Raw genomic sequence first — 22,940 nt, 5'->3', positions numbered from 1 at the left:
GAACCCCATATCTCAAATTTGGAAGATTTTTTTCGAGAAAATGAAAAAAAAATCCTGAAAGTCTGATCAAATAATCCCCTCACACCTTTCTTTGAAGGCTGTAGAAAGGGATGTATAGTAAAAAGAGAACATAGCCAGCAGACGGTTGGAAAAGAGTCATTGAACGCAAGTAAACTTCAGTGGAATTTTTTTGAAGGAAAAAAATCTAGTGGAAAAGTAGGGCGTAAACGCTTGAACAGGAGAGCTTCTCACAACCTGTTCTATCCATTGAACCCCAGATCTCAGATTTTGGAAAAATAGCGCTGTTTTTTTTTGAAAAAATCGATCGAATTTCAAAAAAATAGATTTCTAGAACAATTTATGATTGACACGTTTTTGATAAAAATTATTTCAGAAAACTGGATCAAGAGGTAAAACTTTTATTTCGCTGGGAAATCTGAAAATTAAATTTCATTTTCGATACTAGAAGTCCATCACGTTTTCGATGACATTTGGACTTTCGCTGTTCGACGGTGGTGAAAATTGGTGAAAACATCAAAGCCATAATTGCTGCTTAATATAACTATGCACAGTTCTGAACACAAAAAAGTTCAATAAAATCGAGACTCATTTTTAAGTTGTAAGCTCAGACACTTAAACATAGACGCACCAGTTCTATCTCAGGAGTATCCCACTATACATACATATTTATATCAAACAAACTCAAGGCTCAACAGAGAAGTGAGAGTGAAAAAAGATTCAATATAAATAGGGAGAGAGCACCGCAACATCAAAAATTTTACATTTACCAATATGAAATTTTTTTCCATTTTTGGCTGGCCAACATGAAAAATTTTCCATTTTTGGCTGACCAACATCAAAATTTTTCTTTAGGCGCTTTTGGCACCAATATAACTAAAATTGAGGGAAGAGTTTGCTCGAGTGCTCAGAACGTCATTGTAGCCTGTTTTTTTTTTTCAAAAATTTGACTGCGGCGCATAACATAAAATTTTTGTCAAAATAGGATCATTATAGTATTTTCGGAGAGCTCGGAAAATCAATTTTGTCGACCTAACAAAACTGCCCCCTTAGAAAAATTTCTGCGCACTGACTTCATTTCTCAAACTGTCTCCACTGAGTTTTTTCAGCCAGTTTTGGTTTTTTTTGATAGTTTATTATAACAACTTGTATGCATTTTTAAACTCGAACTCTTACCGAGAAGGCACAATTGCATAAGCGAACAAAATTGCATGAGTCATACCCTTTTTCTTCAAAGCAGTCTTTGCTACAGTGATAGAAGCAATAAATGAACCTCCTTTTATAGAAAAAACATGATCACCTCTGCGTTGCGTCTTCAAGGTAGGAACTTTAATTTATTTTAACTTATTGCAGCATATGGACTTCAATTTTACAGCTTAAAAACATTCTTTGGGGGCTATTCTCATGCGCGAAGGACCGAATGCACAAAAATTCTTATCTAATCAATGCCCTTTAATCTGTCGAAACTGATATTATCGCTTATATTGTTCGAAGTTTATAAAAAATGAATTCTGATTGGCTGACAACATTTTCGCGCATGAGGGATTCGAACCTTCGCGCATGAGCAAGACCCACTCATTCTTCGTGTACAACTGCTGCAGCAGCAATGCTAGTAGCATAAGAGTTGTTTTCTGTGACTGTCGTATTGCTATCATAGTTATTGTGTTCTATGACTGTCCCAATCTGTTGCAGACAACTGTTGCTGTTGTCTGCAGTTGGTGAAGACGTCTTCTGTCTCTCCAAGACCCACTGGATCATGTCCTGGAACAGTCGCTCTCTCACGTCTCTCTTCTCTTGATACAGTCCGTGTCGCATTCCAGCATACACCTACAAAATCAAACAGCACCTAATTTTCCAACCACATAAAAATGAACAAACCGATAGCTTTTTTTATTAAAAAAATCATCAATTACAACATAATTCAAATTTGAAAAAAGAACAATTTTTCCTCAAATCAAAACCTTTTGCAAATATTTAAGATTTCGCAGAAAACGAGACCCATCTCTTCTCGGCAATGAAAGAACTTTTAGATATAGCGTTGGGAAGCCGAATCACAAGCAACATGGCTTTATTATGATACCATACATAACACGCTACAAATTTTCTTTTGGGCACCTAAAATTGCGCAAAACTCCATAGTTCGTGTCGGCTACATGAACTTTGGTTCCTGTGAATAGTAAGGACTTTATATTTTTTTAACATAGTTATTATTTTTTATAGTTTTTGTTTTTCAAATCGTATCGTGGATGAGTTGTTTTGTCGAGCGAAGAACGTTCAATGCTTTTTTTCACTGCAGGTAGATCCTTACTTCATTTGAAAAGTTTGGTGTTACCCATTTCGTAGTAGCCGTTACAACCTTGAGAAGGCGGATGATAGATGTCAATGGGAACCCTCCGATTCCGATCACTAAAACCCTTAATGCTGCTCATATCCAATTTAGAACCAGTATTGAAATCAAATTTCATTTAGCTCATGTCAGACTGTGGCAAGCCTTAAATGAAACATCAAGTGATAGCTCGCCTGTCTTAACTACCAATGAGATGAAATCGACATCCAATCGAAGTAATTCTTCACGAGTATGCTGCCCCTTTGAAGAAGTCAACAATAACTAGTTATTGGCTTTTCAGAAGGAGGAAAGAAGCTTCAATACACTACTGAAGTCATTGAAGACTGTTTTGCCAAACAATAAGTACTATAATCTAAGCACTTCATCTGAGTTTACATTCACTGGAAACACCACGGTGAGACATAAGCACTGATACATCCTGCGACACCACTTGATACAATTTGCCAAAGATACACCTGGTTGCTAAGACCATTTATCCACGAGGGAAAGGACCAACATACGAGCTGTAGAGCTCATCACGGCGAACCGCTGTTGTGCCCCAGCTTAAGAACTTCATGTTGTTTTTTCGGTTATTTTTTCTGGGCTGTGTAACGTTGCCTCGCCCTCACGCAACGAGTACGGATCATGATGGGCCTCGAACATCCGACCTTTTGATTGAGAGGCGGAGACGTAACCACTTCACCACCGCTCCCCATTGCAGGACTCTGAGATTTCAACCGCTTCAAGTTACAAAATCACTAAGTCCAAAACAATACCTATCGCATCAGGGCAAAGCCCTGAAAATTCCAACTGCTTTTTAGGGTCTATGGAAGTAATAGCATCACAAAATTCGATGTAATAAAATATTTTTTTTTTCAATGTTTTTTTTGAATGTTTAATAAAATATATATATTTTTTCAAAACCATCCCCCTCGCATGCCTTATAAAATGCAAATGGATAGATTTCGCTCCTAGTAACAAACCAATTACGGCAAATAAGGTTCCTTCAAGCAATTGGGAACTATTTCTAAAACGGATTAAATTTCCACTGAAGCGTTATTAGCGCTAAATATATCGCGCGTTAATTGTCTCAATTTGGCCGAAATGGTAATCTGTAAAATTTACGCAAAAATGATAACGGGTGAAGTATCTTTTCAAATTCAAGCTCACGCCAGCAATACCTTTTGAATTAAAATCTTTTTTAATTAAAAAGTCGAAACTTGTCTGAAGAAAAAAAAAATCACCCAGAGCACAAATATTCCGTTACTTTCGTTACAAAAGTCGGAACAAAAAGCATAGGAGAAAGTCATGATGCAGTTGTAGAATAACGTAACTATAATAAAAGAATTCTACTCTGATTGAGCCGAAAGAAAATTGGTTTAAGCAAAGTTTCAAACTGAAAAACTACGGATAAGGCTGGTCTATAACCCTCAAGGATAACAAATTTAGAAACCTTAGGCTGCTAATAAAACATACTTCTCCCGAATACATAATGTATCTAAGCTTTAGTTAAACTTTAAATTCAATTAAAGTTCTTCGACCAGACAGCTAATTTAAATAAAATGTCTCATAACTAAAGATTAAAGATTTTGAAAAATTTAAAAAGAAAAACTAATTGAAATAAACGAATACAATTAATGTTAAATTTTTATAAAGCAAAACCGTAATCTGCCTAAACTAGATTGATAACACGGTACAACTTGCTAATGTTTCAATGATCTAGGACAAGCCCTAATTGGATGTGAATTACAAAAAAAATATATATATATTTTTCCGGGATTTTTTTTGGAAAGGCCTTCGTAATTATACAGTAGAAATAAGGCCCTGAAAAAGCCGATAATTTACAACTACGCTTTCCTGACAAGGAAGCCCAGCTGCAGCTGGGGGTACCTGTTTGATTTACTGGTGCGGGTTTGTTGTACTGGTGCGAGTTTGTTGTACTGGTGCGAGTTTGTTGTACTGGTGCGGGATGAAATACGTAATTTGAAATATTCAAAATTGGGCTTCAACCAAAACCTTACCTGTTCCTCTATATATTAGTGAAATTTTTTGAGAATTTGGAGTTTTCTCAGAAGTATAAAAATTTCCTTTAACTTTTCGATGAGTGAAAAATTTTCAAAAAACGACTTTTTAGAGAACGATAACTTTTTCTGTGAACAAACTTAAGCGTGGCCGCTAATGCAGGTATGTTCACATAACCCGTTCTCTCCATTGAATCCAAAAGGATTTGGGATGGTATTTTTCGAGAAAAATCAAAAATTTTCAAAACACGGTAAAAAAATCGAAGTTGATCTTCTCGAGGACTCTTTTTGTGAAAAAACTGAGTAGAACCGATTCTGCAGGGACACTTTGCTCAAACTGTGTAATCAAAAACTACGTTCATCGACTCTTAACAAGAGGAATATGCAGGTACATCTTTTACACCCATCGATACAAGAAGTTTCTGAGAAAACTGAATGTTTTGAGAAAGTGAAAAACTATCATTAAATTGAGTTTGAACAACAGTTAATTAACAGCTAATGAGAACAGGTATGGAGAAAGTGAGCATATCGTCCATTCTAAAGCGCAATTTTATTATCTGGTAGATTAAACCTGTGAGCGCCAGGGCTTGATAGCAAGTAAAATTAGTTTAAGTAAGAACAAAATATTTAACGCAATTTGATTCATATGACACGCAATCAGTCAAAAAAACTACAGAATCATTTTCTATTCAATTTTTCTAAATAGATCAAGTTTTTTTCTTGAATTTGCTCAGAAATGGTGATTGTTAGGGCCGGTTACTTACGCACATACATAAAATAGCATAAAATGAATATATCCAACTATAGAAGAAATGCATCGCCAATCAAGCGACAGCTACTAAAACTACCGAAAAAATTTCAATCGTTTTCATTGTTATAGATAAGAAACCATGAAATAATGAAACGCGAAACGGGACAAAAGGATTACTTTAGCTTTATGAACAACCTCAGCTTTTGAATGTTCTTCTTGGACGTTCTATCACAGTCACCACACGGGCTGGGTACTAAATAAAACTTAGTTCCACAGAAGTATAAAAAGAGAGCGGCTCAGCCAATGAAGACAGGCAATACTTTATGCTATTTTAAAACCAATACAAGAAATTTTTTAAACATTTTCTTGGCAGAAAATTTTTGAAATTTGTTATTCCCAAGATGGCTCTAAGAAAAGACTGGCGTTATTTTATGCTATTTATATAGCGCCGTATCAGAAAGTCTTAACAGGTGGCGCTTCAGGAACCCAGGCGGAGAAGAACGTGAACAAAACACTGGCGCCTTGACCACAATCTCCACTCAGCTTCGGGTGGCATCCGTTGAACTCGACAAAACACATATCGAACTTCACAAAATCAGGACAGAATTTCTGGTCCATACATATGTACAAATGGACACCTGCTGTTTCATCTAGGTCCAGGTCGTCTTCAAACTCTGAAAGGTCAAATCCTTCAGGGAACACACATCCGTACAGCCCTTCGGAGCTTGACCTTTTGATCGCCCTCTGAAACCCGCCGTGACTCCTTCGATACATCCAAATTTCCCCAGTCCGATTCCAAACCTCGTCGTTAGTGGCTAGAGAACTCTCGGGGAACATGTTATACATCTTGTGGGCGCCAGTAACAATCGGCTGTGCTTCGTAAGTGACATAGATACCGAAATGGTCCGTGTTACAAGTCGCTGACTTCGTTTCATGGTCCATATCTGAACACACCTCCCAAGTTATCCTGATGGTCGAACCGCCAGTTGAATATGAGTATCCGTTCTGCAGATGCTGGTTCCGATCCAAGACGTACCTTTTTGCCGCCCATGTTGAATGCAAATCTGAAGTATCTATACATTGTCCCACCGCGACATCATACAAGGCGCATTTACTTGTGAGTTTAGACCAGGTCCACGACATGCAGGGGTATGAGTGTCCGTCCTGTGAGAAGCGGGTGCACAGCAGGTCACACTGAGTCGGCCAACTGGTTTGGTATTCTCCGAGCGGGTTCAGAGGTTCATTTCTGTTCGACGCATCGCAGGGCGTTCCGGCAGTGAACAGGAGCGGCGGTGCACTTCTCATAGCAAGTGCAGTAGGAAAAATTGATATAAAAACCAGTTGGATAGAAATCATTTTGAGCAGAACACTTGAAAATTAGATGATACTTGTTTTTTGAACATTCAAGAACTTACGGACAGCTGCCCGGAAATAGAAGCACATTGCATCGAGTTCCGTTTTTTGCCATTGAATCTAACGAATTATTCAATAAAACGTAATCCCTTCAGAGACATTATAATCAATAATGCATTACAATCAAACTGAAACGAGGATAGCCGGTTGCTGTGCAAGTAGCTCAGAATGTTCCGACCACATTCTTAAAAAAAAACATTCTTAAAAAAATCTATAAAAAAGTTTCCTTTTTTTCAAATTAGAGTCAATTTTGTGTGTGGTGTTATAAAAGGATCTGAATGAAAGCCTTGAACTAAGCCATATTTGACAGTCATAGTAAAATAGGCAAATTCAACAACAGTATTTGTCAAAAAATGACAGAAATCATAAAACAAATTCGAACATTTTTTTTTTTCAATTGATTTGCAGATGGCGCTAAAAAATCTTTGGAAAACAATTTCAGTTGAAAGTTTTCAACAGCCGTTCGAATCACGATTGAAAGAGCTGCAGTATGATATATCACACAACCCATTGCTATGATTATTTGTGATACCTCATTGAGTGGAAAACAAACCAAAGAGAAAAACTTAAAACACACCCGAATACAATGTTTCTCCCCATTTTTAAGTGTCGGGACAACAATTGTTTGTCATAGCCTAATTAGTCCGCATGCCTTTTTTCATAATAAATGGACAGTGTGAACATAAAAATCTTAAAACAAATCGCAGATGGGGAAAGAAAAAAAAACACTTTTTTAAAAATCCTTCTCTTTTAAAACTTGATGTAACTTTTCAAAATAATTTGATGTAATTTTTCAGTATTTATTCATTCAACAACTTTTCGAGTGCACAAGAAGTTAATTAGATTATATAAAAGATCCTTAATGAACAGGTCAACATAAGCATTCAGTTAGACATTATTATGCCAAATTACTTAGTTCGCGTATTTTTACATAAAACCAATAAGCAAATCCATCTGCTCTTTTTCAAGCTGAATCACGTCAACGTTTTTATGTAAAACAACACGTGCCTCTATATAATTCTAATCGCAGAGCAAAAAAACACATAGACTGTATTCAATCAACGTATAAGTTTTGGTCATTATAGAAAACTGCAAACGCATACCATTGCTTAAGATACGCTTTCTTTCAATTTCGACGGAAAACATTAATCTTACCATCTATAACTTACGAGCGCTTTGAGATGATTCTTTCCCGAGCCAAACCGGCACTTCAAAAAACAGAGGCAACGGAGAGCCGCGAAGGGAGTGGCAAATCACTTCCCAAACGGGACGACCTGCTCTTGAAACGAGACTTCACCGGCGCTCTTACCCTCGTTGAGTTCCAGCAAAATCCTGACAAAATCGACCCTGAAACTTTGGAGTGGATCGGCTACATTTCATTCCATCTTGGAGATTACGTCAAAGCTTACAAAATATATAAGGACCTAATGAAACAGAACCCTAACAGTGTATATGCAGTTTACTTCGGCTGCGTCTGTTTCTTCCTAGGCCATTACGAGGAGAGTCGGAAGGCGTTTGAGAATGTCAAACTCACAGACGAGCAACACAAACGACTCAAAAATCGCCTTCTGTTCCATTTGGCGCACAAAGAAGGCGACGAACAGAAATTGATGTCGTACCATTCGCAACTTCAGGACGTACAGGAAGATCAATTATCACTAGCTGCTATTCACTATTTGAGATCCCATTACCAAGAAGCTATTGACATTTACAAACGGATTCTACTGGACAATCGTGAATTCACAGCGTTGAATGTCTACATAGCTCTGTGTTACTACAAACTAGACTACTATGATGTCAGTCAAGAAGTGTTGACAGTTTATTTGTCAAACTACCCGAACAGCGCGACTGCTGTCAACCTGAGAGCATGTAACTTCTACCGACTTTACAACGGAAAAGCAGCTGAGGCCGAGTTGACCAAGTTCGAATCCGAAGCATCTCGGAGTTTCACTTACGCCAAGGAAATCATGAAGCACAACATGGTTGTGTTTCAAAACGGAGACGGTGCTTTGCAAGTTTTACCTCCGCTTGTTGACGTCATTGTCGAGGCCAGACTTAACCTCGTTATCTTTCATTTGAAACAGGAAAACATAAACGAGGCTTACAACCTGATCAAAGAATTGGAACCCACGACTCCCCATGAGTATATTCTGAAAGGAGTGGTCAATGCAGCTATGGGTCAAGAGCAGGGTTCTAAGGAACACCTCAAAATAGCCCAGCAGTATTTCCAACTGGTTGGAGGCAGCGCAAGTGAATGCGATACTATTCCTGGACGCCAATGCATGGCGTCGTGTTTCTTCTTGCTTCGTCAGTTTGAAGACGTTCTAATTTATCTGAACTCAGTCAAGAGCTACTTCTACAGCGAAGACACGTTTAACTTCAACTACGCTCAAGCGAAAGCAGCCGTTGGAAACTACAAAGAAGCCGAAGAGTTGTTGCTCCTGATTCAAAATGACAAAATAAAAAACGATTACGTCTTTTTGAGCTGGCTCGCACGCTGTTTTATAATGAACCAGAAACCACGTCACGCTTGGGAGCTGTATCTCAAAATGGAAACATCCAATGACTCATTCAGTTTATTGCAACTGATTGCCAACGATTGCTACAAAATGGGTCAGTTTTACTACTCTGCGAAAGCCTTCGACGTGCTTGAGAGACTCGACCCAAACCCCGAGTACTGGGAAGGTAAACGTGGAGCGTGTGTGGGAGTGTTCCAGAAAATAGTTGCCGGTCAGGAACCGCAAGACACTTTGAGAGAAGTTCTGACGCTGCTGCGCAATACAGCCAACCCGCAGGTCGAATACATATGCCGCGTGATTAAGAAGTGGGCAAAAGAGAACCGAATTCCTACAAACTGAGAAGTTAAGCAATTGCAAGCATCCCAATAATAATAATAAAAAAAAATGTCTCTTTCTAACATTACAGATGAATTGGAATTAAGTTTGAAAAATTGATCGAAAAAAGGGAGAAAGCAAAAAGTAAATTCCAGTGACATTGGATAAAATTGTGATGCAACCCATTGCGTTTACCATTTGTTTCAAATTCCATTAATCCTCGCTCAATTTAGAGTTTTCTCAATTTGTTCATTTTTCTAGTCGATGTATTAAAAAAAAGAAAGGTTTAAATTCAATTTACCCTAAAAGACTTGTCCAGTTTGTCCGGTGCCGTCTGGTGGAATGTGCGCATGGGTCCCAGTGGAGTTATGACGTCCCGATCTCCACTCACTAGCAGATAGGGAGTACTGAGCTGTTGAGTCTTAGCGGGAATCTTGTCCATCGCTTCTGTTATCATCACCACGTGTTTTAATTTTGGCTGGCCATGGTACACCAGAGGGTCTTCTAGATTCTCTAATTGCTAAATACAATTGTAAAAATACAATTTTGATAAATGAGCTAAATGGAAACATAACCAACCGAGCCCTTCTTTTTACGCCAAACAATTTCCCTTTCAACTGTTTTTAACACCATAAACAATTAAATTCATATTTTCTCTAAAAGAAGCTCCCCAAATTTAAAATCATGGCGTCAATGAGCTGAGCTAAACTAAATACACAAATAATCTATATAAAAAACGGTTGAACGAGGGTCCCTTTTTGAATTCTCAATTAAAGGCTGCCGATAAAATAACATGGAGGGAATACCTTTTTTCTTACACTTGTGAAGTTTGACACTTTGAGATTAGTTGGTACAGGGAATGACGGCAGCACTTTGCTCACAGGAGCAGCCAGGAACTCCTGAAACATCAAAAAAATGTCTACAAAAGATAGAATCACGTCAAACGTTACACAGAGGCGAAGTCGCAGCTAAATTAAAAAATCTGGAAGCACCTAATTAATGAAACATAGCCAACAAACAGTAGGAAAAAAGTAATCAACGCAAGGAAACTGGAAAAAACTGACTTGTTTTTTCAAGAGCCTTGAACTTTTGAATTTCGAAGAAACAAAATAGATGGCCTTGAAGCTCTTTTGAATTTGTAGAACAATTTATGATGGACGCTTTTTTGTTAAAATTAGCCCAATTTGAGAAAACTGGATCAATAGGTAAAACGTTTATTTCGCTGGGAAAAATTATTTCCATTTAATAAATCTGCTAATTAATTTCCATTTTCAAAATTAGAAGTCGATCACATTTACGTGACCTTTACACTTTTGCTGTTCGATAGTAGAGTTTGCCTTCCTTTTCACAAAGGAAATGCACTGAGCTTAAAAAATCACAAGTCAAACCGCGAAAAATCAAAACTGAGCGTGAGCAAATTTTAAGACTTTTTCCTGAAAAAAAAAATCAGCAAGACCTATATAAGAGTACCCACTACGTTCATTACTCTTAAAAACTTCAAGAATGCACCTACACTGCCCACTCATTAAACTTTGGATCATTTTTTGATACGGAATGATGCACCGCTTACGATACGCGTTGAGAAACTTGTAAATGGCACCCAGTAATTATCTCAAACTATCATTTTTCAAATAATCATTATTTAGAGGAAAATTATCACAGGTTTAACATATTTTGAATTTCGAGCCCAGATCAGCATTATCGTACAGACAATCTTAGTAAAACGAAGCCAACAGAAAAATGGAACAAAATCAATCGGAAACCTTGAAACAAAAATTATTTCTTTCAATTTCTAAGAAAAACAACATCACGATAAAGCTCTCTGAATTTCAGGAATCTTTAATGATTTGCACTTTTTTTCATAAAACAACCTAATTAGGAATAAAATGGTTAATAGGTAAATTTTTAATTCAGCTGGGAAATGTGAAAACAATCTACTTTCGAAGCTAAATGTCATTCACGCTTTTTGCGCCATTTGGTCATTCGCAAATAGAGTGTGAAATTTGCCTTCATTGCAAATGAACTTGAATTGCACTTATAACATCAAAAGTCAAACCGCGAAATATTTAAATAAAAAAAACAGGTTGAAAAAATTAAAATAAAAAACAAGGTTCAAAAAAATTTAATTAAAAACCAGGTTCAAAAAAATTTAAAAAAACCAGGTTCAAAAAAAAGAACTCGTAATAATGCAACAGGGGTTTGCTTCTATCATAATGAAGGAGTGTACTGTAACGGTGAATGACAAGGAGACGTGTCCCAGGAGCAAGGCACCCAATTAGAAGAAAAATATTAGCCGAATATTGAGATGCTATTTTGTTACAGCAGTTAGTCATATTTCGTTCAATTTGAAGGCAAGCAAGTTGTGAAACAATTATTCGTTTACCACCTAATTTGTTCAAATACCCGCCAAAATGTGTTCATTTTGCTCGTTATTAAGTTCAATGTCTAGATCAGACCCGTCTCCTTGTCATTAAACATTGTAACTTACGAGGACGCTAAGCTTAGACATGTTGAGGTTTTTCCCGAGAGCGGGGGACATGAGAACAGCACCAGAGAGTGGCTTCGCCTCTTTCTGCAACTCCAGCATCACATCCACCACTATCAGGCCACCCTAACAACACAACAGAACAGCACCCGTAAACAATTTTCTTCATTTGTTCAACAGACGAATGAGTAAACTTGTTAAGTACAACTTTCAGCAGCTTACCATCAAACATTACCATCATCTTCACCAGCTAGAGCCATCATGTTTTCTTGAATTTTCTAAAATTAGCACTTAGCCCAGCTCTTACCATTCAAACTTGGGCTTTTTTCCTCGGGGGAGAGAGATCTTATCCATTTCGCCCTAGCCGGTCCCACCTTGAGTAGTCCCACGATCTTTGTGGTAAAGGCCGCGCGCCCAACCCACTTAGCCACCATAAGTTCCATCATATAAGCCACCAAAAGGCGGGCTTTCAATTTCTGCACTGCTCATTTTCCAAATTCTGTTTTTACCTACTACCGTACCCTTTTACAAATTTCAGTCGCTACACGCAAAGCCAATTCACTGACTAACCAGAGAATGTCCAAAAGCGAACACTGGTACTCCCGGGTGTAGACTGGACACTTCTCTGATGCGGTCGACTGCATCGCGCCAGTAGAAATTGAAGTCTGGAGGTAGCACCTTCACCCCCGCACTCCTCCCGTGACCGTAGTTGTCGTGGGAGTAGACTGCCAGACCATATTGCACAAAGAGAGCTGCCATCTCGTGAAACACTACACAGTGTCCGTGTAGTCCATGTATAAGATAGACGATGGCTCTGAAATTTCAAAATAATTTTCAAAATATTGTCTAATTTTTACGGTTGAACAAACTTAGTTTTGAGCTCTCCTGGGCTCCTTTTCCTTTCTTCCCCCACCAGAAAACTTTTACAAAGAGAACTTGAGTTCACAGGGTCCAATCAAAATCAAAATTGAGAAACAGTTTACTGGGGACGCCCCAAAGGAGGCGGTGACAAATTTGCCGAAATATAAATCAATAGCCTGAACTGTTCAGCGACAAAGATTCACCGAATCAGCGCCAGCTACTCTACAAGACATTGCGATATAACATCAGTTGACTCTCTCGGTAAGGTGGATACTTTTCTAGACTACGATTCTGGGCCTCTTGGCGCTGACCGCATGTTGATTTTCTCAAGGGAAGAAATTTGGCTGTTTTGGAGAGCAACACAACTTGGCATGCTGGTGGAACTTTTGAACCATGCCCCACGCTCTTCTATCAAGTATTTACCATACACGCTGTAGTAAACGAACAGACAGTTCCAATGGTTTACTTTCTTTTAACACGAAAGACTCAAAAGTAATATCTGCGAGCTTTTGAAGAGCTGAAACAGCTAAACACTTGCCTGGAGCCCGCCAAAATTTTGGTCGGTTTCGAAAAAACCATCGATCAATGACTTTTAATTCAGCCTTCCCACGTTGGAGAAAAACTCAGGAATTCAGCTAAACTCCTCTTTATAGATCCGAAAAAAAACACTGCGACTTCTAATTAAATCATTCATTGCGCTGGCACTTATCCCCCAATCTGATCTGAAGCTGGGGTTCAAATGCCTGAACGATCAATCGGGCGAAAATTCTCCAATCATTCCATGTGCGCGCGAGATCAAAAGTAAATGACAAGTAATTCGGCGTAAGGTTGGCATCGTGCTTTACATGTGGGAATGGGCTGTAAGCACCCAACTATCTACATATTCATTGAATTTTTCAGCGAGAACAGCTTAGCTGAGAATAAGCTCGTGAGAATAAGATCCTGAGAGGAGGTATCAAAGACGGCAAAATACGAAAAAGCGCAGCTAAGATTGTCTGAGATACTACAAAACTATCAGAACAACCGAGTTAACAAAATACTACAGGGACTACTTTTTTTTCTTGCTTTTGATTTCTTTAATTCTTTTTATGTTAATTAAGCTTTCAGTTGTTCCTTTTACTTTTTGAACATCAAACAAAACATTGATACGAATTGTCGCTTGATACGAATCGTCACTTGTTACGAAGTCTCCTTTTAGAAAATAACGAAATGTCGCCTGTTACGAATCGACGCTTGTTACGAATTGTCACTCAAACGGTAAACCTATTTGATCTTCATAAGAAACCTTGTACAACTCGTTACACCGAAAATTGATGTTTAAGTGAGGTGGGCGGGAAGGAAACGAGCCTTCACTTGAAACCACAAAAATCCAATTTAACCAAAAAATCTGCACCGCAGGCAAACGCTGAAATTGAGCCATAAATGCCGTCAAAATTTGTCTATATTGGCACCAAATAAAAATCTAAAAGCTGGTTTAAAAAACAAATAAAAGTCAAGAAGGAAAATGTGAATGAAAGCAGCTGGATACAAACTAGAATTTTTTTGCATATATTACTATAATTGGACAAGATAACATTGCGGCATATTATAAGCATGCAAAAGCCATTACTTTTGGATGTCTCGTAAAAATACGAATGTTCGTATAATTCAGGCAATTAAAAAAGAGTAATCAAACTAGATAAAATGGTGAATCTTCTGAAATTCATGGTAATAGGTAAACAACCTCACAGGACATGATAATATAAAAAAGATATTAAGACTTTAAAAATCTGCAATTATCTGATTGGTTACAACTTAAAAAAATTCAGACACGCAATTGTTTAAAATAAAAGCAGTGAAAACATCTGCTATGACTTTATTTATTCTTATTTAAATGTCTTCAAAAAGTCCCCGAAGAAGCAATGGCTGCCTAACTGTGTCGTTTTTTAGACGTTTCATTCCCTTTTAGATGTTCCAATCTCTAACTGTCGTTTTAACTAATTTCGCCTTAGTTAAGATGATTATATTATATTAGATATTAAAATAATATTATGATAATTGATAATATAATAATGATTATATTTTCAAGCCGGAAAGTCACAACCGAGCATTGTATAAAATGTAGCGACTACGAAGCGATAGCACTTACTTGACTGCCGATGGATCCTCTGGGAGCCAGGAATGTGTGAACAACTGCACTTTGGAATGGTACCTCCCGTAGCCACTTTTACACACTACCAGACTCCGTTCTCCGGGGGAGGCCAGAAGAGGTAGGGACGTGTTGTGGGGGACATCTGAGTTCGCCTCCACCAGCACTTCCGAATCTGCCATTTCCAATTTATGTCGCAAGCTTCTAGTTTAAACAGTCAAATTGCAATGGAACAATGACACATAATACTCTTGTCACACTGTTCGAAACAAACTTGACTTTAAACTCAAGCTTTTATCAAATGTTAGATTTACGAAATTACTCGAAGCCATTCAATATACTTTTACAAAGAATTTTTCAAAGTTTTTTGCAGCTCCAATTTCAAAGAATTGCTCTAGCGTTTGAATTGGCTTTCGCTGCTGAAGGACTCTTTACAAACTATATATATATATGCAATTACCTGTTGTATCGCTCATAAGCTGCAAGTAACAATCGGAGAATGAATGTCAAGTTAAAGATTTAAAATAAGTTGAGGTAATTATAAGACGATCAGTCGTCGATAGCTCAAATATTGTACACATGGCCAGTTCTATCATACAACATTGTTGCAAACCTGAAATGCAATGCAAATATCAGAAAGTTGAATTTTAACCTTTGGTTTTTTAGTCTATAACACGGGCGAAGCGGAGTTGTCAAACTTGCGATTAATAAATAGAAAAATTACAAATGAAAAAAAAAACCAAATAATTTCTTTAAATTTTTCAAATTCATAGTAAAATGCAGCTAAAGAAACACCCAAAATTAAAAAAAATACCCAACGAACAGAGATCTTGAAAAAAACATAATGGCCAGACAAAAACCAAATCAACTCAAACGAAAAAAAAATCGTAATTCAGAGTATCGCTTCAAAACTGCCCAACGAGAAAAGCATAGACCATAAATCAACAGCGAGTAAGGCATGAAAAAACAAAAGATGAAATGGAAAAAAAATCGCGAAGTTGGACTCATCTCAAGTATTGAAATTTATTATTCTCTGCCACACTCCTGACTGGCCGTGTCTCAGATTATCGGAATTTGGCGACGAGATGAACATCCAGAATTTCATCAAGAACTAGGAAGCCGAACGAAAATCCTAAACAGTTTCTCGGTGGAAGTTTTTTGACTATTTGCTCATATCTCTCGCTTCAAATAAATAAAACATAGGCGCTACGCGCAATACACCGAAGGCATAGAAACTGAAGCAAAAACCAAACAACTTGAACAACTAATAATTGAAGAATAACAGTTCTAGAACAAAAAATCGTACTAATACATGTATACACCAAAATTTTGCTATATCGAGAAAGAGCCTGAAATAACAGTTCTAGAACTAAAAATCGTACTAACACATGTATACACCAAAATTGTACTATATTGACAAAGGGCCTGAAATAACAGTTCGTGAGCTAAAAATCGTACGAACACATGTATACACCAAAATTTTGCTATATTGGCAAAGATCATGAAATAACAGTTCGAGAGCTAAAAATCGTACTAACACATATATACGTCAAATTTTTGCTATATTGACAAAGATCATGGAATAACAGTTCTAGAGCTAAAAATCGTACTAACACATGTATACACCAAAATTTTGCTATATTGACAAAGATCATGGAATAACAGTTCGAGAACTAAAAATGGTACTAACACATGTATAACAATAAAATTTTGATATATTGACAAAGATCATGAAATAACAGTTCGAGAACTAAAAATCGTAATAACACATGTATACACTAAAATTTTGATATATTGACATAGATCATAAAATAACAGTTCGAGAACTAAAAATGGTACTAACACATGTATACGCTAAAATATTGCTATATTGACGAAGAGCCTGAAATAACAATTCTAGAGCTAAAATCGTACTAACACATGTATAGACCAATATTTTGCTATATCGACAAAGAGCCTGAATAAACGTTGTAGAACTAAAAATCTTACTAACACATATATACACCAAAATTTTGCTATATTGACAAAGAGCCTGAAATATTGACAAAGGACCTGAAATAACAATCGTAGAACTAAATGTCGTACTTACGCATTGTAGATCAATTTCTATAGCTATAATAAAATACAAAAGATTGTGTTTGTATGTGTAGCAAAACGCCTCCTGTCGTTTCAATCGGCCAATCGTATAAATTGGCATGTAGACTCATATGGGTCTCCGGAATAACTAAAAATCGTACTTACACATATACTTACAAGAAAGAGCTAAAATGAAAAAAAGCTATTAGTCATTATATTGAGAAATTGTGAAGCAGTCTCAGAATTGACAGTATGTAGCAGTAAAACAATCCGAAAAACAAATCCAAAAAACAAAAAAAATACTTGCAAAGACATGACACAGATCTGAAAAATGTACCAATGTTGGTATTCATGAACAAAACTTCAATCAGGTAAAGATATCAGTTAAGTATTCCACGAAATCAAGTTCAAATTCAACCTTCAAAAACCGGCAAGTAATAAAAATGACATAAAACTTCAACGTTCAGCGTCAAACTGATTACGGAACGTCAAATTTAAACGGACGCCATTCCATTTCTCAAACGATCCATCGGGTGCAGTGGATCCTCTCAAGATGCTGTGCTTCCAGTCTTTCTGGCAAGCTCCGAGCATGGTAAAAACGCTACCATGTGGCAACAAAACAGAAACTTCAGAGCGCGTGGTCCCGTTTCTTTTCATTGCAAAGCGTCGGGTGGCTCCAAGGGATACGCTGGCAATGGTTGGATAATCAGGAATACCACGTTCGTTGTCAGCGTGAAATCCAACTCCCTAAAAATACTGATAGGCAAAGTACATTTTCTATGTTATCTAATTGTTATGACGGTATTTTGTGATATTACCTCTTCGAGGGAACAATAAATGTTGATGAGGACACTGTTGAAGGAAACTTTGAGTTCTTTCTCCAACAAGGTCTTTAACAACAACAACTGTGGTGACCAAGAGTTGTTGGGCGGGTGGCGAACGCTTCCATATGAGTATGGAACCTCTGAAATCCACTTGACAGAGCGCCCGTTGACATGTGTCCAAGATTCCTGTTTGTATGATTTGTAAAGCTCTGCAAAGAGGGAATCAGCTATGCTCAAAACAGATTTATTGCAAACGTCAAGGGAAATTTGAGAGACGCCAAACACTGAAGATGAGCTGATAGTAAACGGCTGCAAAAATAAAATTATGACATTTAAGTGCTCAGTGGAATACAACAGAAAAAAAAATAGACAAAAAGTATTTACCACGGCAGATGTCAAAAGAGTTAAGGATACTCTCTCACAAATTAATTTCGCCAAATTCAGGCAGCCCATTTGCGACAAATGAACACCATCGGTAGATAAATGTGTGTAGCGCAATAGTCCAACGGGAATAAATGACCAATCTGAAGACTTGATGGCTGTATCCAACGCGCGGATTTCACGGTAAAAGTCCTTGCGAACAATTGGACTAAAAATACAATGTAGTTTATTTTTTCTCTAAACTTCATTAAAAAAACAGCAAAACCGATACCTGATGAACAATGTACATTATTATTATTACTGAATTAGTCATTTTATGAAAATGTTACCAAAGGAGCAGGACTTCAAAGCCAGCATCGCGAAGAGGAGAAGCAAGTGACATAATCAACATAGCAAGTGTGGCCTTTGCCAAGCTCGCGAGAGAAGCATCGGTATGGGCAATGCTTGGTTGTAACACAATATCTTGTTGGCGGGGACACATGTCGTTTGCACCAACAGCAAGAATAACGCGAGCTGGTTTCAAGGCTTTTATCTCTTCGACATGTAACGCGCAATCAGCAAAATAACAGTATTTGCAATATGGGTTGGTTCTTTAGTTGTTATTGCCCTTTCTGAGATACACGTGGAATTTGGACATGTTACATTAATGGCTTGGTTGGCGAAGTGATTGACCACAAGCTCCTGCAGAAGTTGACCATTGCGTGGAGGACTTAAAACTAACGCAGAAGTAGTTTCAGGTCTTCTCCATGACACATTACACAGACAACACGTGAAATTATCTGAATACGATATTTCAAAGAAATTCCATTGGCCCTCAGATTTAAATGCATTGATAATTGACAGTAGTACCTCGGAAGCATCGTGCTGATGTCCATAGGTATATGAGAAGCTGTAATTCAAATCAAGATGCTGGAGAATTTTAACTTTGGAAGTAGACGCATTGATGAAAAAGTTTTCTGTGGACAGCATTTGACAAAATATCTCTTTCACAGTTGAAATTAACACGCCACCATGGTCAAATTCAGTAAGTCTAATGAGCCGATCTCTGATGCAAGCGCTTGACAACAAAAGCTGAAGAACAGAATTGAGATAGCAACTGTTGTTATCATTTGCAATGCCCGTGGGTCGAAATGGCTCCATTACATGACTGAAAATAGAAGTAACATAAAATTTAACATTTTGCTTTACGTTATTGAGTCCACGCTCCAACAAATTCTTTTTTGAGAAATACAAAAGCAAATTTGAAAATTAATTACCGGACAGATATAACTATAGATAAATCTTTAAAATAAATAATTTAAAATCATTTTTGATGTAGCTGCAACCCAAAAGCAAGTGGACAAATCTCGTTGGCAGCGTTCCCTGTAAATCGTTGTACGCTAATTGGTGATATACAGATCTTTCTGAAAATATCCTAAACAGAACAATAAATTGAAAATCATTTTTTGCTTTTAACTACATAGCTAAGTAGTAAAACATCAAATTTCACAATCAAACAACAAAGACGCTAACTAAATAAATAAATAAATGAACGAACAAACCAACAAATGAACGAACAAACCAAAAATAAATAAACATAAATAAATAAATGAATAAATAAATACATACATGAATAATAAATAAAAGCAAAACTAAATGAAAGAAAATAATTAAATAAGTATAGCAATAAATATCAACGAATAAACAAAACACACCTGATAAATAAATAAACAATAAAAAAATAAATCAATACATAAATAAATAAATACATACATAAATAAATAAATAAATAAATAAATAAACGCAAAACTGAAATGTACAAATAATTAAATTAACATGAAAAAATATATATCTCATGAACAAATAAACAAACAAACAGACCCATAATATAAATAAATGAAAGTAAATGAATTAAATAAATACACATACATAAATAATAAAAGCAAAACTAAATGAAAGAAAGAATAATTAAATAAATATAGAAATAAATATCAACAAATAAACAAAACACACCTGATAAATAAATAAGCAATAAAAAATAAATCAATACATAAATAAATAAATAAATACATGAATGAATACATAAATAAATAAATATATAAATAAATAAAAGCAAAAGTGAAATGTACAAATAATTAAATAGACATGAAAAAATATATATGAACAAATAACCAAACAAACAGACCCATAATATGAATAAATGAAAATAAATAAATGAAATAAATACACATACATAAATAATAAAAGCAAAACTAAATGAAAGAAAGAATAATTAAATAAATATAGAAATAAATATCAACAAATAAACAAAACACACCTGATAAATAAATAAGCAATAAAAAAATAAATCAATACATAAATAAATAAATAAATAAATACATAAATAAATACATAAATAAATAAATAAATAAATAAATAAAAGCAAAAGTGAAATGTACAAATAATTAAATAGACATGAAAAAATATATATGAACAAATAACCAAACAAACAGACCCATAATATAAATAAATGAAAATAAATAAATTAAATAAATACACACGCAGAAATAATAAAAGCAAAACTAAATGAAAGAAAGAATAATTAAATAAATAAACAAAACACGTGATAAAAATAAACAAAAATAAATATGTACATACATAAATTATAAATAAATATAAGCAAACTAAACATAATTAAATAAATAGAAGAACAGATAATTAAATAAATAAAGATGAACAAATAAAGAAACAAACATACGCAATCACGTGACAGCGCGATATAGTGCAGCCCACATGATAATTGATAACTGTGGACGTTATTTGTCGACACTTGACAACAGACAACATTAAAAAAAAAAACCGTTACACGATACCATAACACCTTGACTAAACTCTTCGGTGTAAAAACTGAATCATTTTGATTTTTTTTTCCAAATTTCCTATTATATTTATAGAAACACACAATCGATCCAGGTAAAAATGCCACAACATGAAGTACTAATAGCTAAAATAACACCATTATATTCAGTGCTATGGCCACTAGGCCAAAAAGTATGAGAAAAACGATACGCCGGACTCAAATCTTTGTAGTGCCAGCCATGGACATAACCTCCGAGGCAAACGTGGCAACAGGGACGCTGAATTTCTCTTTATTACACAGAAGCGAAGCGGAGCTTCGCATCACTTGTGTTACAACGCAAAGATTGAAAAAATATAAGTTGAAAAAAAATGAAACAAGTTGAAAAGTAGGTGTACCAACAAATTCCAGGTCTAATCAAAAACTCATACTAGGCAAACATTTCAAGCAAATAACCTGAATGTTAAATTAGCAATGGAACAAAAGTTACGAACAAAAACAAAGCCGAAAATATACTAAGCGAAAAAAAACATAAAAACTCATGAACTTTAAAGAAAATTCCAAAAAAGATCCCAGTGTCGAGAAAAACCGGTTTGACAATTTTGGTTTTCGTCCAATTTCGGACTGAATGATTTTTAGATAGTTGTTAAATTGATTAATAAGGCTGATTAAACTTAAATTATCCATACGGAAACTAGTTTTGAAAGCTATATTTGGCACTTCCCTGGCAAGAAATTGTTTTTAAAAAAAATTATTTAAAACCTGTTCGGGAAATAGAAAAAATTTTAGTTTTTTTTTTTAACTTTTCTGTCATTTTTTTAAATTTGTTATTCTTTTTTTTGAAGACAACTGTTGTCATTTATGCCTAATTTACTAAATTTTTAAGCCTCTGTATTGTTTAATTATCCACCACGTACAAAAAAAACCACGCTAATTTGAAGAATATAAAAATGTGAAGAAATTTTAATTCTTACTTGAGCAGACAAACGAAAGTCCGCAAAAAAATACCGGAAAAACTTACAAATTCATTCATGCCGAAAAAACATCGCCAACTGAAAGTTGAAAAAGAGAAATGAACGCAAGGAAACTGAAAAACTGACAGTTTTTTTAAACACCCTCAACTTTTCAATTTCGAAGAAAAAAATAGATGGCCTTCGAGCTCTTTAAATTCGTGGAACAATTTATGGTTGACACTTTCTTGACAAAATTAACCCAATTTGAGAAAACTGGATGAATAGGTAAACCTTTTATTTCGCTCGGAAATAAGTTTCTCGCGGGAAAATAATTTTTATATTCGAAATTAGACGTCGGTCACGTTTTTCGTGGCCTTTATATTTTTGCTGTTCGATAGTGGCGTTTGCCTTCATTTAAAGAAAAGAAATGAAGTGAACTGAAAAAAAAAAATCAAAAGTCAAACCGTGATAAAAAAAAATCAAATTTCAGCGTGATCAAACATAAAGACTTTTCTTGAAACAAAAAAACAAGAAAGAAAAAATATCGAAAAATAAGTAAGTGTATCAAACTTTCATACGTTTGTTTCCAATGGAATTAACATTGAGGAATAAAATCCACAAAAACTCGGCTTTAAACATAACTAGCGTGTAACGCACCTCCGGTGCTTCGAATTTTTAACAACTCCTATAAAACCACATATATTGGAAAAAAGATCTGCATCCTTTGAGTGAACTCTAACAGCACACAACTACAGGGTTCGTTATTACAAATTTTGCAACACTTTTTATTCAAGTTTTATTACTATAGATTTTGAAAAACCATAAAATTTTGTCAAGTATTATAAAAATTCTTTGACAAACTTTAAAAAAAAACTAAGAAACGTCACATCTCGGAAACTAAAAGCAATTAGGCAGTCGCATTTGAACGCAAGATTTGCAACTCCTGAGAGTACACTTACAGCACTCAACTATAACGTTGGGAACTTCAAAATTTTAAGATAATTCCTAAAAGACATTTTTTCAGAACCATATAAAACGGCACATCTGGAAAACT

The 22,940-nt window shown here is 35.7% G+C and overlaps 2 protein-coding genes and 1 long non-coding RNA gene across 3 annotated transcripts; 1 reads left to right on the top strand and 2 right to left on the bottom strand.

The window, feature by feature from the left end:
* Positions 1 to 721: 721 nt before the first annotated feature.
* Positions 722 to 15,446, bottom strand: LOC134841988 (monoglyceride lipase-like). Its single transcript, XM_063858118.1, has 7 exons — positions 15,298 to 15,446; positions 14,838 to 15,041; positions 12,419 to 12,662; positions 11,852 to 11,974; positions 10,170 to 10,262; positions 9,665 to 9,883; positions 722 to 1,845 (listed from the first exon to the last, which is right to left on the bottom strand). Exons 2-7 carry the CDS (start codon positions 15,017 to 15,019, stop codon positions 1,594 to 1,596), a joined length of 1,113 nt encoding a protein of 370 aa, XP_063714188.1. The 5' UTR covers positions 15,020 to 15,041; positions 15,298 to 15,446; the 3' UTR covers positions 722 to 1,593.
* Positions 7,496 to 9,635, top strand: LOC134842561 (intraflagellar transport protein 56-like). Its single transcript, XM_063858955.1, has one exon. It carries the CDS (start codon positions 7,711 to 7,713, stop codon positions 9,385 to 9,387), a length of 1,677 nt encoding a protein of 558 aa, XP_063715025.1. The 5' UTR covers positions 7,496 to 7,710; the 3' UTR covers positions 9,388 to 9,635.
* Positions 15,447 to 17,205: 1,759 nt separating the features above from the next.
* LOC134842624 (uncharacterized) lies at positions 17,206 to 18,595 on the bottom strand. The gene is made up of 3 exons (XR_010162515.1): positions 18,122 to 18,595; positions 17,732 to 18,046; positions 17,206 to 17,669 (listed from the first exon to the last, which is right to left on the bottom strand). It is a non-coding gene; the product is annotated as an uncharacterized LOC134842624 (long non-coding RNA).
* Between the last annotated feature and the right edge of the window lie 4,345 nt (positions 18,596 to 22,940).

Source organism: Symsagittifera roscoffensis, chromosome 3 (assembly GCF_963678635.1).
Source record: "Symsagittifera roscoffensis chromosome 3, txSymRosc1.1, whole genome shotgun sequence".
Taxonomy (NCBI): Eukaryota; Metazoa; Xenacoelomorpha; order Acoela; family Convolutidae; genus Symsagittifera; species Symsagittifera roscoffensis.
The sequence above is the reverse complement of the archived record's forward strand: the minus strand, read 5'-3'. Positions and strand labels throughout refer to the sequence as shown.

Coding starts and splice junctions, on each gene's coding strand:
- LOC134841988 (XM_063858118.1), bottom strand. CDS start 15,019: ATGGCAGATTCGGAAGTGCTGGTGGAGGCGAACTCAGATGTCCCCCAC. Junction 9,884..10,169: donor TCACAAGTGTAAGAAAAAAG/GTATTCCCTCCA, acceptor AATTGTATTTAG/CAATTAGAGAATCTAGAAGA. Junction 1,846..9,664: donor AACTGGACAAGTCTTTTAGG/GTAAATTGAATT, acceptor TTGATTTTGTAG/GTGTATGCTGGAATGCGACA.
- LOC134842561 (XM_063858955.1), top strand. CDS start 7,711: ATGATTCTTTCCCGAGCCAAACCGGCACTTCAAAAAACAGAGGCAACG.